General features: G+C 42.5%; 1 protein-coding gene across 1 annotated transcript in view; it reads right to left on the reverse strand.

The window, feature by feature from the left end:
- Positions 1 to 323: 323 nt before the first annotated feature.
- The window catches only part of fndc3a (fibronectin type III domain containing 3A), a 43,730-nt gene continuing 24,065 nt past the window's right edge, over positions 324 to 19,988 (reverse strand). Inside the window, exons 4-26 of the mRNA XM_069668408.1 lie at positions 18,831 to 18,907; positions 18,478 to 18,724; positions 17,973 to 18,263; positions 16,747 to 16,805; positions 15,429 to 15,595; positions 15,279 to 15,338; positions 15,063 to 15,201; positions 14,426 to 14,479; positions 14,193 to 14,317; positions 13,832 to 14,006; positions 13,227 to 13,313; positions 11,146 to 11,284; positions 10,520 to 10,588; positions 10,281 to 10,399; positions 9,105 to 9,210; positions 8,705 to 8,880; positions 8,450 to 8,563; positions 8,127 to 8,276; positions 6,344 to 6,690; positions 5,469 to 5,681; positions 5,011 to 5,177; positions 3,823 to 3,947; positions 324 to 2,816 (exon numbers count right to left, since the gene is read on the reverse strand). Of these exons, the coding sequence (XP_069524509.1) occupies positions 2,493 to 2,816; positions 3,823 to 3,947; positions 5,011 to 5,177; positions 5,469 to 5,681; positions 6,344 to 6,690; positions 8,127 to 8,276; positions 8,450 to 8,563; positions 8,705 to 8,880; positions 9,105 to 9,210; positions 10,281 to 10,399; positions 10,520 to 10,588; positions 11,146 to 11,284; positions 13,227 to 13,313; positions 13,832 to 14,006; positions 14,193 to 14,317; positions 14,426 to 14,479; positions 15,063 to 15,201; positions 15,279 to 15,338; positions 15,429 to 15,595; positions 16,747 to 16,805; positions 17,973 to 18,263; positions 18,478 to 18,724; positions 18,831 to 18,907 (3,530 nt within the window). The 3' untranslated portion in view covers positions 324 to 2,492. The remainder of the gene's footprint in view (positions 2,817 to 3,822; positions 3,948 to 5,010; positions 5,178 to 5,468; positions 5,682 to 6,343; positions 6,691 to 8,126; positions 8,277 to 8,449; positions 8,564 to 8,704; positions 8,881 to 9,104; positions 9,211 to 10,280; positions 10,400 to 10,519; positions 10,589 to 11,145; positions 11,285 to 13,226; positions 13,314 to 13,831; positions 14,007 to 14,192; positions 14,318 to 14,425; positions 14,480 to 15,062; positions 15,202 to 15,278; positions 15,339 to 15,428; positions 15,596 to 16,746; positions 16,806 to 17,972; positions 18,264 to 18,477; positions 18,725 to 18,830; positions 18,908 to 19,988) is intronic.

Here is a 19,988-nt window from a genome sequence, read left to right on the forward strand (position 1 = left end):
TACTATCTTTTTTTATTCCAAGTCCATAAATAATAATAATATTGTAAATAAAATGTCCACAGAAGTTCTCCAGAGTTTGAATAATCTTTGAATGTTGTTCTTTCAGACCAACAGTCAAAACCGTCCCAGAAAAGCTTCACTTAATTAATTGAAAAAAACCCCAGAAGCATCAAATCCTCACATGTAAGAAGCAGGAACGAGTGCATGTTGGCATTTTTTCTTGATTAATTAACTCATTATCTGAATCAATGTCTGTTATTGACATAGAAAGGAGATTAACCTTATTCTGGATGAGTAATTCAAAGACAAATATATGCCCAACATAAGAATTATAAATCTTTTATTGTGCATGGATCCTTTGTAGATATCATGGCTATACAGATACACTTTAGATACATATCTATGATTATACATTTTCCCATAACGAACATTTTAAAGTGATATGTCTGGTAGTATGTATAGTATAACAAATTTCATTTTGGAATGTACGGTGTATGAGGTAACTGCAAACATTAAAATTACATAAAAATGGTCTCTATTTTTGTGCATATTTTACTCATTTTTGTAGCATTTTGTTAATCTCCCCAACCAAAGGTAGTAAGCCCAGGGTGAAGAGGTGTTAAAATGGCACACGTTGCAATCGCTATCAAAAATAGGAATTTGAATTCTTTAAATGACAAAGAGAAGACATCTGCAGAATGTCCGAAAGACCAAATCATGTAATTATCCAAGACGTTTAGCAAGGTACCTGTATTTCATTTTCACGTTTGCAACAGCAGTGATCTGCCCAAAACCAAACAACACTACAACCAGATTACCACTGATCGCTCAGTGTGAGCAATCTGTTACGAATACTTAACACACAGAGAAAAGGCAAATTTAGATGAACAGGAAGTACATGATATAACACATTTTGTATCTGCCATTTCCATTCCATGATTCATGGGTACTCAGGATTTATTATTTTCTCTGGAGAGTATTAACTTATATTACTTCAATATTATAAAAAAATATACTTCACACATGTATAACCGGACAAAAGAAATCAACAGAAATCATAAGTAATACATAGAACTACTTTCCATTTCTCTCCTGATTACGTAGGTTCACTAACATCAAATAAATGTTGCAAAAGTAAAAGTAAATAAAACACATTTTAGTGTTTCTAACACTAAAAGAAAAACATCAATACTTAAGAGAAATGAAGAAAATTCTCCCGAGATTTTTTCCTCTCCAATTAAGGCCTCTGAAACAACTGGTACATACTTTTTTCTCTGTTTTTTTTTTGTTTTTTTTAAACTTTTTTTGCTGAGATAGATCAGCTGTTTCAGTGACACATTATGTGGTACTACAACTTTTAAAACACCCAAAACACAAGTAGGGCTTGCACAATCTCAAAGTGTGTTCTATAAAATGCATCACAAGACCAAGACGCAGTCAGTCGAGGTTTTCTTTCACTAAGGTGCAAAATCAATTACTGGGGAAAAACAGAAAGAAAACAAAACATACATGTAAGCATACATTTTTTGTGCTGAACAACAATATTTCGGAGTAAAGCAGCAGTATAACTATATGATAGTAAAAATAATTAGAATTCACTGTTTGTTTGGTTTTTGTTTGTTTTCTAACTTTATACTGAGCATTTTTTTTCTCAAACTTACAGGTCCTTGTGTCTTCACTGTACAAAAATATACTAACATTTCTCCAGTCATTTTTGCATCCTTAAACATTCTGAACATCAAAAAGGTTGGAAAGTGCTAAATGAACGTTCTACAACGTGAACACGTGATTTTCTTTCCGTTTCTTCTCTTTCTACACCCCTTAAACTCCAGCAGGGGGTAAAGTCCCTTCATCTGGCCCTGAAGCCCTCCCAGCCGTGTACCTCTGTGGCACTAACTACATACAGTATACACATCTGGACACACACACCCCACTGTGCAAACACTGGCCCACCAGGTCCCAGGATCAAATAGCACATAGGCTAAAGACACACCTACATACTATTTTTGGAACACATCTATCAAAAACAGCTTCATACTGGACACATAAATGGAAATATAAATAATGACTATTTCTATACACATATATATATACTGTAATCAACAAGTACATGAGTCGAAGCGCCCCTTCCCCAAACCCTCTTCCCAAAAGCAAACCATATTCCGGCTCTTTCTGAGTTCCTTTAGCGCAGGAAGCTGATCATGATGGAACAGATATCTGAACTGAACTACAGATACCACAAAGTTGGGGCAGGGTGACAAATGCAGGAGAGTCAGGAAGGTAGCAAAGGTGCCAATTAAGGTGTTACATCCCCAATCTTTCACTGATACTCAGCTCTCACTAACCAGGCCTCCCTCCCGCTGCACCCCGATGTGGCTAATGCGATACCTCTGTTGACAACAGAGAACAGTGAGTACAAAACGAAGAATACAAAACAACAGAGAGGGGGAAAGAATAAAGCTATAACCCTGCAGCTGGGTGGCGCAAACTGCTCATTTAATGACAAAGTACTGGATGACAAAAGCGATGAGAATAGCGATGACGGCGAAAACCATGAGGAGGAGGAAAGCGCACTGCTCGTCCGTCAGGCTCCGGCGGGATCTGTTCGACTCCGTGCAGGCTCTGGACCCTGAGCCGGTCGCGCCGCTGCCTGAAGCCACGTCGTTCCGCTGGGGGGAAAGGGTCACTGTAGGGCTGTAGGGACCACTCAGCTCAGGGGCGTCCTGGCACTGCCTGATAGCACACACCCGGAAACGGTAGTCACTGTTGGGCTGCAGGTTCTGGACATGGAAGGATGTGTTGGAGCCTTTATAAGCCTGCGGACGGGAGGGAGACGAGAAGAAGAGGGATTCAAAAGTCAGTTTGCTTTTGTTTTGAAGTGAAATATTGTGTAACTGCACAAATAAATTAGGCATTTATTATTTATCCTTGCATTTCATCACCATGTTTATGATAATATATCAGAGAGGGAAATTGTTCAGCCTGGTTAAAGTTGCTTTTCAGCACTTTCAAGTGTCCACAACAGTCATGTTAGAATATTTCCCAATTTACAGAGTATTTTCTGATCTGTTTGAAAGAGTTATTTGTTGACTTGGATGAAGGGGGAAGCAATCTGCCTCAGCTGTTTGCCCAGCCGACAAAACCAAATGGTTTTAGAAAGCAAGTGAGCCTGATCTGTTTGGATGCTGAAGTTATATTTTTCTGATTCTATTTACTGAGTGACTTTTTTATTAATTCAAATCGTGAGAGTAAACTTAACAATGAAATAAGCAGGTTTTCTAGCAGGTTTGAAGCTGGGAAAAGCATAAGAACTACTGAATCGTGCATCTAAGACCACACTCGCCCGGGAGGTGCAAAGACAGAAGCAAAGCGTCTCAGTCACACTCCTGCTCTCAGTAAATGAATAATTCACCCTTCTTAAATATGGGCTCTCAAGTCTAGGCCACTGAGACCGACAATAAAGATGGAAACAAACTCATGCTGGATGACAGCCACATATTTCACCTCCCTGATTCAATCGCCATGTATGATGTGGTGAGATTAGCATAAGCCGGCTGTGGCCATTACTCCACGTTAACATGGCTGGAGGCCACCGAGAGGGATGAATGTGCTGGCAGGGGCTCGACACCTGGGATACCTCATGGATCAATGACCTTTGCATAATGGACAATTTAAAGCCAGCGGTGACAAATACAGAAAGCTGCGGTGAGAACATTAAGGCCCTGGATCCATCTGTATGATCTGCATAAAAAGGCCACCGTGATGGATGGCAGGTGAGCCCCGTGTGAGGACACAAAACCCCTCACACAACAACGTCCATACCTGTTTAAAGTCAGAGTTTCCCATCATGCTTTGCAAGGTGTAGATGATTGGGTCCCCCTTCATGGGTGACAGGGCCTCCCATGTGACTTCACAGGAGTTGTCATCCAGACGCTCCACTTTAGGGGCTGCAGGGTGGAGGACAAGAGAAGATGAGGGTAAGAAGATCTGCAGTAACATACTTTTTTATCTGAGCTTCTGTGTGCAGGACGGACCCACATTACTGGTGTGGGAAGAAACAAAAGACTACTTTGGGACAAAACATACCCACAAAACTAATAGGTTTGAACTCACGCAGTGTAATCTACAAAAACGAATGAAGAACAAACCAAATTTCCTTAAAGTGCTTATAGCTTTGAATTCATTAATATAAAAAAAAGGAAAGCAGAAGACCAAACAGACATCAAACTCCCAATGAGATTTCCATATGTGCTGTGAACTTTCTACCTGAATGAAAGCTTTGGGGAATTGTTCAAAGTGCGGCTGCTGGAGAAACAATTTGCTTTAATATAAGGGTACTTTAACTATGTACAGTGACTCAGCTGATGAACTGAGTGTGAATTCTAAGCGACTGCATGCAACTTCTACTCATTAGGAAAGTGCCATAACTATGAGTCACGCTCCTCTTTAAGTGGGAGGCATTATAAGCAAAAACAATAAAAATAACTTCTTGTTTGAACTGTTAAAGTGCCCCGGCCATTAAGAAGAAATACAAAAGCAGGGAGGATTTAAACGAAATGCCGCTTTACTGGTTCAGTCAAACAGTTAATGGTTAAGAGTTCACTTCACAGTGTCGGGAGACAAACAGTGTTAAGTAACACTGACGAACTGGCACATGCCTGATTCAACGGAGGTGCCGCATTGAGAATAAAACCCACGTCCTCATTACTGACTTCAATATGTGGGATCAAAAGCGGCTTCGCAGAGGCTGCTTGAGACCAGACCGGAGTGCTGAACAACCCAACTCATGATGACAGACAGACGAGCGAGTCTTCGGCTGCTGGGTCTTAATCAAATGGAAGTCAAACTTGGTTCAACTGAGGTTAAAAGCTGAGCACACTGGCTGTCTGTATGTCAGCAGTGAGTGTAAAGATAATAAGAGCTGATCCACATCGGGAAGCGAGGGAGACCGATAGAGATAGAGAGAGAACACAAGAGAGAAAGAAAAGAAAGAAAACGTTGCCACTGTACCTTTCACAGGGGCTGGAGGAGAGCGTGGGGTGGTGAATGTGTAAACATTGGAGAAGGGCCCTTCGCCCGCCTCATTAAAGGCCTGGATGCGGAACGTATAAGAGGTAGACTCATTAAGCCTCTGGACTTTGTGTGTGTGGCATGGTCCTTTATACAAGGATATAAATCTGCAATGACAGGAACAAGAAAAAAGAGAGAGAGAGTGAGAAAGGATTTAATGAGCAAAAGGGTAAAGATGACAAAAAGCAAACGAGACGAGTGACTCCTCTGTCAAGAAATATACAGTGGATCATCAGTTCCTGTCTCCTTATAAAGGCTCTCTGTCTGGTACATTACTTTCAACATACCCCGCCCTTCTCTATACAGTCATCTACAGCTTTCTGAAACAGCAGCCTCCTCTCTTATCGGTTTATCTCTTGTCAGGTCACTTCCCCTCGCCTGACTAATGGGCCACTGACCTGCCGCTCTTGTCCCCCATCTGCAGCTGATACTGGAGAGCGTCTGAGGTGGAGGCTTTGGCTGGGCCGTCGCCCCACTTGAGCCTGAGGGTCTGGTGGCTGAAGGCAGTGCACTCCAGGCGGGGGGGCTGTGGGGGCAGGGGCTTCGTCTTCAGCTTAAAGGTGTGACTAAAGGGGCCTGCTCCCAGGCTGTTCAGGGCTTGGATTCGGATCCTGAGGATGAAGGAGAAGAATGGAGGTGTGAAGATCAAAGAGCTGCGAGGACTGAGCTGACCTGAGCGGGAAGATTACTGGCATAAACAGTATTTCATCCCTTTGGCAGGTGTTGATGTTCAGCCTGTGTTAATGTGCAGTCAGTGTAAATTCATCTATTTTTGTGTTGTTTCTCTGTTTCTAGTTCTAAACGCTGACACACACACACACACACACACACACACATATATACACACACACACACACTGACTGAAAGCTGAAAGTCAGTACTTTAATTCAACCTCTGTTTAATTCGTCCAGAGCCAAACAAGGGAAAATTGCCATCTTTGGCTGGTTGAGCAGTGATTGGTTTGTAAAAAAAAAAGTCTGGGTTTCAGATCCCGAAGGCTTTACTATTTCCAAGACAGCTGCCAGCCCTGTCTAGAATAACCTGAACTATTAACACATTTAACTAATTATATTTTGCTCAGTTGTCCCCTTGGCGTCACACACTAAGTAAATATAACACTGTAGTTTGTGTGTTTCATTGATTTGTATCTGTATCTCTGCACGCTAAAATCTCCCAGTCTCAGAAAAGGCAATTTGAAAGGTGTAAAGTTGTGTTGTAAAAGTGCAACGCAACATTTAGTAACCCTCTGAGTTCACACTGAGGAAGCACCAACCTGTAGCTGGTGTCAGGCTGCAGATGCTGCATGATGTGTTTGGTAACAGGACCGACAACAACAGGCTGGCGCTCTCCGAGGTCAATCAGGTAGGAAGTGATCTCAGAGCCGTGATCACATGGGGGGTCCCAGCTAATACCCAGGCAGGTGGACGGGGAGTAGAACAGTGGTGGCCGGTAATCACTATCTTCATCTTCCTCGTCTTCATCCGCGTCCTCTGTGGTCTCGTACCTCTGCAGCTCGGACTCCTTCAGCGCGTAGATGTTGCTGACAGCTGCGGGCACAGAGCAGGGTGTCTGGCACAACACCGCCTCGCTGAAGGGCCCCACACCAGCCACATTCACAGCCTGCAGACCATCAAGACATAAAGTCATCATCAACTCTCACTTGTGACGGGAAAGGACACATGTGTAATGTCCATGTTTGACCACAGGGTGGAGTTCCAATGTAAACATCTCTGCTAGGGTTTCAGCAAGTCATAACAAGTTTTTTTCTAGCCAAGCCATAAAGTAAACAAACATAATAAAATCATATTTTAGATATACAGGGAACATGCGGGTTGGGGATTTAACCAGCTAGTAAAATGAAAGTCTGATTTTATAGCCTGACTAGAATGTGATATTTAGGGAGGGTCATCTGACCAGATGAGTGCGGCCTGTACTGTGGACCAGCTGTGGGAAAACTAAACACACTGCATGTGATAACCCATAAGCAACCAGCTCCCTTCCTCCCCTGTTAAACCTTAAAAGAGGTTGAAAGCAGAGCCTGAAATTTCAGCCTAAACCAGACCCAAAGGACATTTTAATGCCAGTCTGTGTCTGTTCGACACAAACTCTGGCTTCATTGGTTACAGTTAAAAAAGTCTTCAGTGCAACAGCACCATAGAGAAATGGCATATCCTGCTGTTTTATTAGCCTGTTCATAAGTTATGAAGCATTAGTAATCTAATCATCAAAGGAAAGAACACAAAATCAAACACACGGCCAAAAAGCAAATCCTAAAAAGCAGCCACCCTCTGCTTCATAGCTGTTTAATACTTTAAAACTAACAAACTGTTGTGTTAAAGTGAAAATTTCAGCTTAAAAAATGTTAAAAGTTCACAAATCTTCTCGAAATCATTCCCACCTGAACAATCTCATCTCTAATGTAGTGCAGTTTTTCATATTATTTCTAAATATCAAGCAAAACACAGCTGAAGATGGCGTGATGTTATTTACCTTGGTTGCAACATTTCTGCACAATTATGAGTACCTAGGAGAAATGCATTTCCTAAACAGGAGGAAGGAATGTCTCTCAATCGTGTGCCTGAACTGATGGGACAAACGGGGCACTCTAGAAGGGTAACGATCCTGATATTTTAAACGAGGGATACTTAAATATTGTCATTCCTTAGAGGGATTGGATCCCACACTCTCTCAGAGGCACACTGGCACAGACAGAGAGAGAAATAATAGGAGAGAAAAGAGTGAGAAATTAATTGTAAAAATAAACAAATAATCTCCATCAAACGCTCGTATGAAGAGGTTGGAGAGATTTGAATATTCTTATTCTAACCTTGCTATAAATATTCACAAGTGACTATTCTTCATTCTCTTTGAAGCCCCCTGGATTCATGACATGATTTAATTGACTAATAACGGTACTGAAATAACTCAAACAGGGTTTGTAAGGTGAGATGGAGCTCATTATTAATTATAAAGTGAGATCTGACTCTATTTTTACAGTCCTTTTAACAATGGTAAAGGTGAGAATTAAAAAATTCAGTTGGTTTATCAGTGCTCACCTGCACCCTGCAGAAGTAGTTTGTTGCAGGAAGCAGCCCCTTCATTTCATGGCTCAGCCCAGGTCCACTGTAACACACCTGCATGCTGCCCTCAGCAGCTCCCCACTCTAGTCGAAACTCAGTCACCGGAGCTCCGTTGCTGGGCGGGGCCTAGAAGACAAATAAGAACTCTGATAAGCACTTCAACTGATGGCACACTTTTATAACAATGTAGTTATAGGTACGTTCGATGTATTCAAAACAAACTCAATCAATACAAAGTGATACATGTGATATTATAATTATCTATATCAGCTGGGAAATAGAAGAGGAGCTGGTCTTACCTCCCAGTTCACAACAACACAGCTGGGGGATTTGCATGTGGTGGAAGGAGTCTTGCACTGCTCAGGGGCCCCTGGGCCTGTTGTAACTTCACAGCGCTCAGAAAGAGGTCCAAACTATCCGGAGAAAAGAACAAAATCTAATTAATACACATATTTACATTAAACCTTTAAACCATATTTAGTGAGAGGGTTTAAATCATGAAAAAACACTCCCTTTTACTTTTATTGATAGATCAGTTTGGACAGTTTTCTCACCCCAGCCTTGTTCGCTGCCTTGAGCCGGAAGCTGTAGGTTTTGCCTGGCATTAAGCCTCCCACAGAGCAGTCCAGCTCTGGACCCTGGTAAACCTCCCTGCTCTCCTCAGACTGCTGCCCACTCACTTCCACGCTGTAGCAGGACACTGTGCTGCCTCCGTCTACCTGAGGGGGACCTGGGAAATTTGTGCAACCAGTGTCTTTAAACAATATTCTTTCAAAGGGTCTTCCGTGAAAATGTGATACAGTATATACACAAAGATAAGAGTTCATACAGCTTAATGATACAAACTGTATAATTAAAGCTCACCGCTTTGAGGAAGATCGCTAGACAAATAAATACATCAACAGAAGCTAGAATACATCCCACACAGATCTGAGTTGGAGAGGAATGACTCACCCCAGCGCAGTTGCACCTCCCTGGCTTTGGGCTTGCCCACCAGCCGAGGGGGCTGGCAGGGCCCTGGGGGCACTGCGGGAGTCTGGACCTGCAGGGTCTCCGACAGCTTGCAAGGGAAGACAACACACCAATTAGGACGCAGAGAAAAAACAAATTGACAATCTCCCCCTCCCCTCTCTTTTTCTCACACAACACAAACACACTGGATACAGATTGTCGTCTTCACCAGCTTATCAGCCTGAGTCAGGCTACATCAGAGCAGAGAGGAGACGTGAATGTTTCGTTCAGATGTATACCTGCATACAGAGAAATATGTTGTATTCCTTACGAAGGGGACGATGACGTTAGAGAGATTGTCTGGCGAGCTAAAAAATAGCTCTTTTTCAGACTCTCGACTTCAGTGACAAAAGGCAAACATGTGAGTGTTATGTCACATTGCGCTGCACCAAAAGGCAGGATCTCGCCACCATGAGTCATGTTTCTTTACAAGCTCCATCATGAATAAATTCATGCACTAACAGCTGATGAAGAAATTAATGAAGAGTGTCTGTGAACTGAACTAATTAAGAAAAACATCCTCTGACACATGCAGGGAGGGTTAATCGATTAGCAGGCTTTGTCTTGTACTTACACACCAGGAAGCTTGGTCTAATCTCCAAACATAGGACACTGGCTGAATGACAATTTCCTATTAAAACTCACCATAAATAGAGTGCATCTAGAATTATTCATGTAAAATTGATCAGATCTAGCACGGGGTGTGGTAAGACTCATCGCCGGCTGCTCCAACAATAACAGAATTTGTAACAGAAGAAAAATGTGTCAATAATTAGAGAGCCAATAGAAGAAGAGTGCACGATAAGCCGCAGCCAATATGGCGAGCATGTCTGTTGAGATATAAATTGGGTGTCTTAATAGATCCTGACTCATAATTTGAAGTCAATTTAGAGTTAAATATAAAAAGTGTAGGTTGGAAAATCTGCATCACTGATACAAGTTTAAATAGTCACGACATTTTTTTTATTATTAATTACTAAAAACCACGGGCACTTTTGGGATCCCTTCCCACCTCTTAAATAAATATAGAACTGATCAGCTAACTTAAAAATTTTGTGGCGAAACACAAGACGGTGTGTGCGACTGTGTGTGCACATGTGCTGATGCTGAATGACTCACCGGGCTCTGCCCCCCCTCACTCATGCAGTAAACTCGAGTCTGGTAGGAACAGCCGGGCTTCAAGCCTTCACACACGTGCTCCATAGCCGGTCCTGAGTACACCAGCTCCCATGACATGCCTTCGTACAAAACACACGGTACATATATTTGAAATATTTCACTTAACTTTTTCATTTTCCAAAACATTTTCACTTGTTTTCATTAATTAAACATTTTTGTTATCACGAGTTGAAACTCACCGCTTAAGCCTTCAGACAGCTCCACCACGTACTTTTTTACCTCTGCTCCACCATTTTCTTTTGGCGGCTCTGAGATGCAAAACAAACAACAAATAAAACAATCTTTATAATAAAAACTGCACTTACAAAGTTCTTTATCAAGGTAGTTAGGCAAACTGTTTTTATTCTACTATTTTTGAAAAAATCTACGAGAGAAATGATTAATTCGAGTATGAAATTTGGGGGGCGATTAGTTAATAGGGGAACTGGCTGCATTTAAAACTCCCAAAACTCATTAATTAGTATTATTAGTAAGAAACGTAAATGTTGACTTAGCAAAATTCACCACTGACATAGAAACATTTTTCACAGCTGCAGGAAAAAAAATGTTATTTTGAAAAGTGGAGGCAGAGACGAAGTAGAGCAGTGAGTGATGTGTTTGTCCGGTGAGGTTTGGAGAGGATTCATGCCTATGTCTGAATGTGTATAGGAACTGTCAGTCATCTACTGTACAGACTTCATGGTATGTCATCGGTCTCTGGCAGACTCATCTGTGGTCAGTCAGAACTAAATGAGAAAAGAGATATTGCAAACGCCTCTCTGAGCTGTCAACTACATGCAAGAGTGATGAAGTAGGAAGTGCTCACCCCAGGCCATCTTGAAGCTGTTGGGCAGGACTCTGCCTCTGATGACAGGCCTGCAGGGACTGCTGGGTCTGTCTGGGTTTGTGATGAACTCGACCACCTGGCTAGGGTTACTCTTCCCCTCTGAGTTGTATGCCGCCACCTGTAGGAAGCACATGAATACAGGCAGTATAAGAGTCATATTATTATTGTCAGAATGTTTGCTTCTGTTTGCGTAGGCAGGGAGTGAATGAGGGCAAGTATACAAAGGTCATCATGTGTCTGGATACCAAACACTGACTAAACTGAGAGAAAGGTAATAAAGGGATCATACAGAGTGAGCGTATGCTCTCTGCATGAAACTGAAACGGTCACAGACAAATACCACATTACCAAAAACATTCAGCTCCTTACATCTGCAAACACATTTTAACTGTTTCTACACCCCGAGCACTGCAATCAAAAAATGAGCCAATAAGCTTTAGTGGCATTTTATTTCAGCGTTGCACATCTGCGATAATATGCTGATCTCTGTCAGCCTGCTGAGTACAGCTCATCCACATACTGTACCAATGCAAACCCGCACAGCACCCAGCCTCCCCTCACACTGCGCAGTCGGATAATTGGAAATGATGGAGGGAGGGAGTCCTGAGAGTGACTAATGAACATTTCTGTAGTTTGGGCATATGGTGGGAACAATATCTTTCTGTCTGTATCATGATTTCAAACGATGTGTTGCAGATTTTATTGGTAGATTTTTTGTATGAACAATGATTCCCCAATTGTCTTATCAGTGGATACATTAATATCTTTTCATGTTCTTAAATGGTGCACAGACAGAGAGAGAGCTTGTTATCACTAGCTGAATGAAAACGTCTCGTGTTGGGAAGAAGGGTCCTTCTAATGCCTGTGCTGCACCTCACCTTCAATTTCAAAGTATAAACAGCTATTTAGAGTTCTATGTGTGAACATAAAAAGACAAAAAAACACCCCAATGCATTTGACCGTCAACATTTTCACTACTTTGTCTGTAGCAAACTGCCCACAGCCCATTAGTTTCTCAAAGGGCCAAGACATTTCCGAAACTTCCCTTACTGTTACTCAAACAGGAGTATAGAGTGCATTTGTTGGTGACATTAATACACACTCTTGAGTGATTTTGGCAGCATGGTAAATGTGGGATCATCACATAAACAGTGGAGGTGTTAATCGTAACCTTGTAAGTAAAATGTCACCCGGTGCACGGTGTTGCTGATTGATGTGTATTAAATGTATTTAGGACACCAACAGGGATCTATGGCACACACACAGACAATACTTGTTATTAGGTTGTAATTTATATAAGTGTTATTTAAGGCCACGGCCCTAGTATGGACAAATTGGCTCAAAGTTGATCCTATGACTGATTTAGCTGTAAAATAACAGATTTTTGTTCGTGCAAAGCTAATCAAAGCTCAGAAACAAAACTTATAGCAAAGTAAAAAAGGTGAACATTTGACCCCACCTATTTAAATGCACATACAGATGCATCACAGACTTATAATTTATTATTAATTATATATCTAAAAATCTATGCCTGTTTTTCCTCATTAGATTGCCGCTAGCCTGTTAGCCAGATCATCATGTGTCCTTCTTGCAATGGTCTGTCTATACAAGGGGTAGGCGGTCGCCTGTGATTCATCAGAGTAAACAGTAAACAGTCAAACAGTCAACAATTTAGAAGAGAATGTCAGTATGAGAGAGGGAGGAAATGAGGTATAGGGACAAAGGGAGAATCAGTGACATGGAGAGGAAGACATTTGTCTGTCCCTGAACTCGGTCACATTACTTCCAGCCAAAAAGCCATTGTGGCTCAAAGGCTTTGCCTGGCAAGCTTCTCACTGGGGCCCCGCATGTGAAGAGCCGTGGAGTCCTAATGTTTATGCTGTCGGTTGCCCACTGCCCTCTCGCAGAATCCTGAAAGCGGATGAGTCATAGGGCCACTGTGGGCCTCAGCACCCTCCCTGCCAGGAGCCTGTCCCCTCCACACATACGCACTCCACTGCAGACGAAATCAAACCTATGTATCACTAGCTTTGACGGCAAACATCACAGGGCTCCCTTACCCTAAACTTGTACTTGGTACTCCTGTGGAGATTCCTGACGGTGCAGGAGAGCTCGTCCCCGTCATAGCTTGGCTGGAAGCCATATCCCTGGGACAATGACAAATGACAGAGAGGAAAAGAAAACAACCAGGTGAGCAATGACTTACAAGACAACCATTGTAGCAGAGAAACAAAGTGGTCTGCAGGAGACAAACAGCTACAGGGGATGAGAGAACTTTTGTGTTTCCCTGGCAGGCACTATGTCTGCAGGTAGCTGCTTGAGGCTGCACAGGCAGAGGTGACAGTAGCTATAAATGTCAAGTAACTATTATAGCAAACCGCTGAGGTGTCACACAAAAAGAGGAGATGTCGATTTGATATGGGTGGGTTGAAATTAATAACAGAGTACATGAATCCGTGTGTAGCTATAAAGGGATGTAATTTATAAAATGATTAAACATGTGAAATCTATAAGTGCACCGTGTAAATGGTTAACATATGGTTTGTGATGTTGTAGGACTTATAATACTATAATATTTGCAGACATTTGCTCAGTCGTGTATGTGTTTCATTCTCAAACAAGCAGCTGATCTCTATTTTATAAAAAGAGAAGGTGAGAGACATACTGAGCCTTCTTCCTCCATCTCCAAAATATAGTAGATGTCATCCTCCTTTGGAGAGCTAGAGGGTCTCTGCCACTTCAGACACAGCCAGGTCACCCCTGCCATCTCCTGCTCTGGAGGGAAGGGTGGCAATGGCACACTGCATGAGGTGAACAGGTCCACCACTTCACTGAACTCGCTGGGGAGGGCAGAGAGAGAGAGAGAGAGAGACAGAGGATGGGAGAGAATGGTAGAAAGAGACAGGAGAGACAGAGTGAGAGACACATATAGCACACAGATGGAGACAGTGAATGGAAGAAACAGTAACATAAAAATAAACAGGGGGGTTCATCCAGGAAGTAATCTAGCATGTTAAGGCACCTACCTTGCACCCATGTCATTTTTTGCTGCAAGGCGGAAGGCGTATCTTGACGCTGGAGAAAGCTTGGTCACTCTGTACTGCTTCTGAGGCCCATAGTAGCACTGTTCATAAATCCCGGTGCCCTTCCCCTTCAGAGAACAAAGTGTTTAAGAACAAGAACGTCAAATCTCACACATGAGATTTGAAGTTATGCAGTGCATTGTTCAGCATTTCTTGCATGTTAAAGACATAATTACCTCATCCCATTGAAGAATGTAGTTTTGGATTTTGGAGCCGTTATCACAAGGAGCCTATAGATAAACCACACAGAGTTTGATTGTTATGATTATTAGATGTATATCTCAATCAGACAAATTGATCAGATGCAATTTAAAACACATCTGGTATCGGGTGATAAAACATTTCCTCGAGCTACAACAGTGAACAAAAAGCAATCTTCATTACAGCTAATAACAAATAAGCACGTTTCATTAAAATTGACTTAGCATCCATGGTGGCTTTAGACGGAGGTGATCTGTGAAACCACGCTGAGGACTGAGGATCACAGTTTGTTTCTAAATCACCTTTATCTTTCTCCAAGTAAGAATGATGGTCTTAACTGAGTTGGCTTTCAGAGGGTAAGCCATTAGAGTGGCAGTGAGTGGCAGGTATCACACACAAACCCTGTAAAGGAGCTATGGTTTCCATTAAAACATATTTGGTAGCACCTTGTCATTATATTTACACCAGTGATCCAATAGTCAGAATGTTTGGTTCATCTATGTTTCACTTTTTATTAATCCTTTCTGTCACACAGACGCTGTTGCTACTTGTCCTCTATCCTGAATCTGCAGTTTTAAATCCAGGCTCCATCTATCATTCTACTGTTTTTACCTTCCATTGAAGTACGAGTGTGTTCTTGGTCCCACTGGCCTTCCTGGGGGGATTGGGAGGATCTGGCTCACAGCTTAAAGTGGCGAAGCTCACAGCCTCAGACGGGCTTCCCTGTAAACAGTTACAAATGGCCTGGACCCTGAGGAAAGAAGAACAGTGGTTACAAAATGTTCCTCTGGGCAGTAAAACTATCTCTAAAATAGGGTTTACACCAACCTGACATGATAGTCTGTTGCTGGTCGAAGGTCTTCCAAAGTAGCACTTAGTTCTTCCCCACTGCATCAAAAGAAAAGAGAGAATTAACTGTAACAAATCTGTAACAACAGTTGGGGATTAGCTTTGTAGCATCATGCCGCTAATGCTCACCAGTACATGCTCTTGTACTTCCCATCTTTGCCGCTAAAAGAGATTGAGACCTCGTAGCTGAGGGGCTCCGGGGGGCTGCAGTCCTCTTCCGCACTACCGTTCTCGCTCTCTGGCCTGGTGGGCACACTCCAGCTCACTAATATTCCTCTTGCCTGGATGTCTGACACCTATTGTATGAAAGTTGCATGGATCAATATCAAGTCTCTAAACACCACCAAACATAAACATGAAACATGGCTTAATAGCTCTAACCAAAGCACCTACAAAACTCAGATTAGCCCTGCACCATGTTCTTATATCATAGTTATAAATTAAAAAAAGAAAATCTCTTATTTTTGAACTCCCATAAAAAAACACAAAAAGTACCTTGCTTGGTGGAGGAAAGCAGAAACAGATCAAAATATTGATGCCACTTTGCGAAAAGGTTTTCAGCACTTGGCAGGGATGTGCTGTGCAACCCTATGATTTTTCATTCTGTTTTGAGGTGGTTTAAAAATAGCCTGAGCTTCACCGCAGGGGGGATTCATATGTGGAAGAACTCAATCAGGTCAGGTCTATACCTCCTCCTCTTCTGTGCCCTCAGGGGCCCACCTTACTCCTTTACTTCCCACAGTTACATTCTCAGTCCTTAAACAAACCAGTGTGGCAGCAGGACGGGAAAAAATCCACTTTCCATTGAAGCTTAACCTTCCCTGTGCTAGACGCCCTCCCTTAACTTTGTCCATCTTCTTTTCAATAGACTTGTTTTGCTACTTTTACAAGGAGTTCAGACCTAACAGGCAATGTGTGACAAATCCCACCTTATATGAGGTCAAGGAAATTCTATTTCTAGTTCTAATGATTCCCATCCAGCTGCTGTTCAAACACCTATTCTCCTTTTTATGTATCCACATTACTGCTGTGAGCCCAGCACCATTAAATCTGGTTTCTTCAAGGGTTATTACATTGAAAAAGAGGGTTTTTATAACAAAAAAAGCTTGTCAAAGAGTCAAGAAGAATTGTACCATGAAGATGGGAGAGCTTGGTAATTGTTTAGTTAAAAATCACAAAGCTTAAGCCTTTTAGTAACTGCTAGCACAGTTTGTTTGGTGGCCCTTTGGGGAATAGAAATCCCCACATGAATGCTAGTCAGCAGCTCCGGCTCCATTAGCAAGATGTCAGCAAGAATTTATCGTGAACGTTAATACAATGTTTAATGATGCAGCACATTTGCATCATTACTTGTTTTCATGATTACAGAGCTAATAGACATATAAAAGCATGCAGATGGTATAAGCTAGATTTAAGAACACATAAAATGAGTGGAGTGAATACTTACCACTGGTTTACTGATGGTACTCAATAGTGCTTGCAGGGCCTGAGCATCTTCATCCAGCTCTGAGGAGAGAAACACGGTTAAATATGTACAGACATCAACACTGTCGTTACGAAATGAGGACAAAATTGCGAAGAAATAATTAAGCCCTGTGACAACATGCCAGTTTCTATGTCAATAACTAATAAAAGCTTGTTCTCTGCCTGGAATTGTTCTGTCTGGATTTTGTGCGCACGTCATATCGTTCTTGCTATTGTCACATTTCTGAACATAATGTCTGTGTGCTTAAGTGTAGCAAAGGGGGTAACATCTAGTCAATACGTTTAATGGTGGTATAACTGCCCTTTTCTACTAAATTGCCTCAAGTTATTATGATATCCTCCACACTGGGCATTTTTGAACATATAAAATTGCTGATCACCACTGTCACTGAATTTTGAGTGGTTTCGCCTTTGTAACATCTGTGGTGTTCCCGGGGGAAAAATGACCGCCAAAGGAAATGAATGGTTAACACTAGACTATGTTCATCCATCAGATGGAAAACATCCCCATTCTGACCCACACATCCACACATTCCCCCACGAGACACATGTCAGACTGAACAGTTTTTGAACCAGGCGAAGAGGAGATTGAAGTTGAACCAGAGATGGAGGAGGATGTCTCTTGGATGGGTGGATTTTGGAAAACATTCTTAGTGTCTATTCTTTGTATATTCACTGCAGATATTCATATTAACCACTAGTCTGAGACATCGTTTACAGCTTTAAAAGATATTAAATAAAATTTGGTGATGATTAATGTTTTTTGTGTTAATTTAAGTGCAGTTAAAGCAGACCAGTCAAATTTGACCAGGAACACCAAAGTAAGAGGGGAGAAACGAACACGACAGAAGGGTTTAGGTAGATGGTCATGTTTCAGTGTTCCTAGATTTCAGCACTCTTCCTGTAGGTCCTAGGTTGAAACTTTTCCTCCTCCACTTTAAGAATTGACAGTAATACTTTAATTACGCACTGATGTCGCCGAGTAGCAGAGCTAAACTCCATGATTAATGAGAAGTCAGAGTTCATGTAATCAAGAATAATGTGGCCTTGTGGGTGATCTCTTGTTGCCACCAGCTGCTTCCCCTAATGAGCCACTGTCCTCAGTGCCTCAACACAAAACACTCCCAACATCCGGAAAACTTTGGTTGTCGGCCAAATTCAAAACCTCAACAAACCTCTTTAACTTACCTCCTGACTCTCCATTTTTCCCCCTGCCTGTCTGCTTGTCAGGGCCGGCTACTGCATGGCTGAGCTGCCCCTGCTCTGCCTCCAGCCCTTTCCCAATGCCGTTGTGAATGTCCACTGTCGGGGGGCTGCTGCAAGTCTTCTGTGGCGAAGGGGGAGGGCTGTCCTTCACCTGCCCTCCACCTCCCTGGCGGTCCTTCAGTTTCTTCTGCAGACGCTCGTATGTTTTGCTTGTTCTGTCATCTCTGTGAGCAAACGGGGGGCGTCCGTGTTGGGAGTGAGAATCTGCAGAGACTTCAGGAAGAAAAAAGCAACACTTGTGAGTTAGTTGTGTGTCACAGACAGAGAAGCAGGTGAAAGATCACAGGTTACACAAATAAACAGGGCAGGAGTGAAGTAAACTTCTTAAGAAACTGACTGACTAAACAGATTGACTTAGGCCTTGATTGTTTAACTCGAGTGTGCAAATAATATCTTAATACAACAGACGCTGCTAAATCCGGCTCACCCTGCTCTGAGTGGATATGAGCTGGATGGTACTGGGAGATGTACTGAGAGCTCATGTCGCCCACGCCCCCCGCCATGCCCGTGTACAGATGGGGTGGTGGGGGCATCATGGCAGGGTGTGGGATGAAGGCAGGCAGGTGGGCATGGGGTGGAGGTGGAGGGTGGTGGAGAGGGGAGTGGCCCCCTGGGTGGAACTCTGGTTGCTGAGGTAAAACCAGAACCCGCCGCACTCCATTCTCCTCTATGATCTAAGAGGAAACAAACAAGAGCAAGAAATGCAGATATCAAAGCGGCTCTGAGTTCGACACGTCCCCGATCTGAAACGCTGCACTGGAAATAGCATCGAACAAATACCTGTGATACGTATCCAGGAGGCACAAAGATTGGAGGCACTGAACCATTTGGAGACATCATGGGAACCTGAGCAGGACCTGTTGGGAAAGTAGGAGCAAGATCAAACACTCTCCCTCAGGTCGAACAGCTGTTTCATCTGTGGTAAATGTATTGAGAGCATTAGAGGAGGACACAGGGCTAAAACGTCAGTCCCAGTCTGACCCGATTCACTAAAGCCCCTCGTCCTTGCCAAAAACATTTCTGTCATTGTAGTTGTGAACATGAAAAATAACTGTAACTAAATGTTTCAATTTAATAGACACATATTTAGTAAACAATAAGGTTTTTAATAGTTTATTACAGCAATTGCCTAAATAATAATCTTAATTTAATCACTGTAATACCCAGGTCTGCCTGTGGCTGCTGCCGAGACGCCAAGCAGAGGAACACATCAAAACGCTGCACAAACTGATGTATTTAAATAAAAACCACTTTCCTAAATGTTGAACAAAATGTTTCACTTGAAGAGTGTTTGAGTTTTTATCAAAGAGATATTTTTCAGAGCGGTTGCTCATCTTTTGTTTGTTGTACTGCACATTAAAAGACTTGAAAGTCCCCTGACTGCCAGTAACCTTAAACCTTTTACACAAATAATTAATTAACTCAACTTCCGTAATTCCGGACAACCATAATAACTCCATTTTGCCAACTAGGACATATGACACATGGCAGGTTTTTAATAAGGCCGCTCTCTAAGGTTGCCTCTGTAGGGAGAAATCCGGCTGAATCACTCTTTGGGACCAGCTGCATTTTCAATGACAATTTCATTTTTAAATACCTATGAGCAAGAAAAGGCAGTGAAATGCATTTTTTAAAATACTGGTGAATGCAAGAAGAAAAGTGCTGAGAAACAACAAAGTTTCCTGCGTGGCTCTGTTGTAGGGGCCAGCGCAGCGGCTTAGCTCAGCTCAGAGAAGTGACAGCTCAGCAGAAAGCCTGAGAGAGAAAGAGAGAGGGACCCCTCTGCCAAGTTTGCAGATTCGCACATTTCTCTTCTTACAAACATAAGACGTAAACACTAGGGCCCCAACGCCAGATGTCATGCAGGGGAGCAAAAAGACACACTGACCTCCCGGCAGCCTGCTTGAGGAAGAGTTTTCCTTCATGCTGTCAAAGCTA

The sequence above is a fragment of the Semicossyphus pulcher genome, unplaced genomic scaffold (genome assembly GCF_022749685.1).
Source record: "Semicossyphus pulcher isolate SPU_LCO1_2020_fin unplaced genomic scaffold, fSemPul1.0.p SCAF_19, whole genome shotgun sequence".
NCBI lineage: Eukaryota > Metazoa > Chordata > Actinopteri > Labriformes > Labridae > Semicossyphus > Semicossyphus pulcher.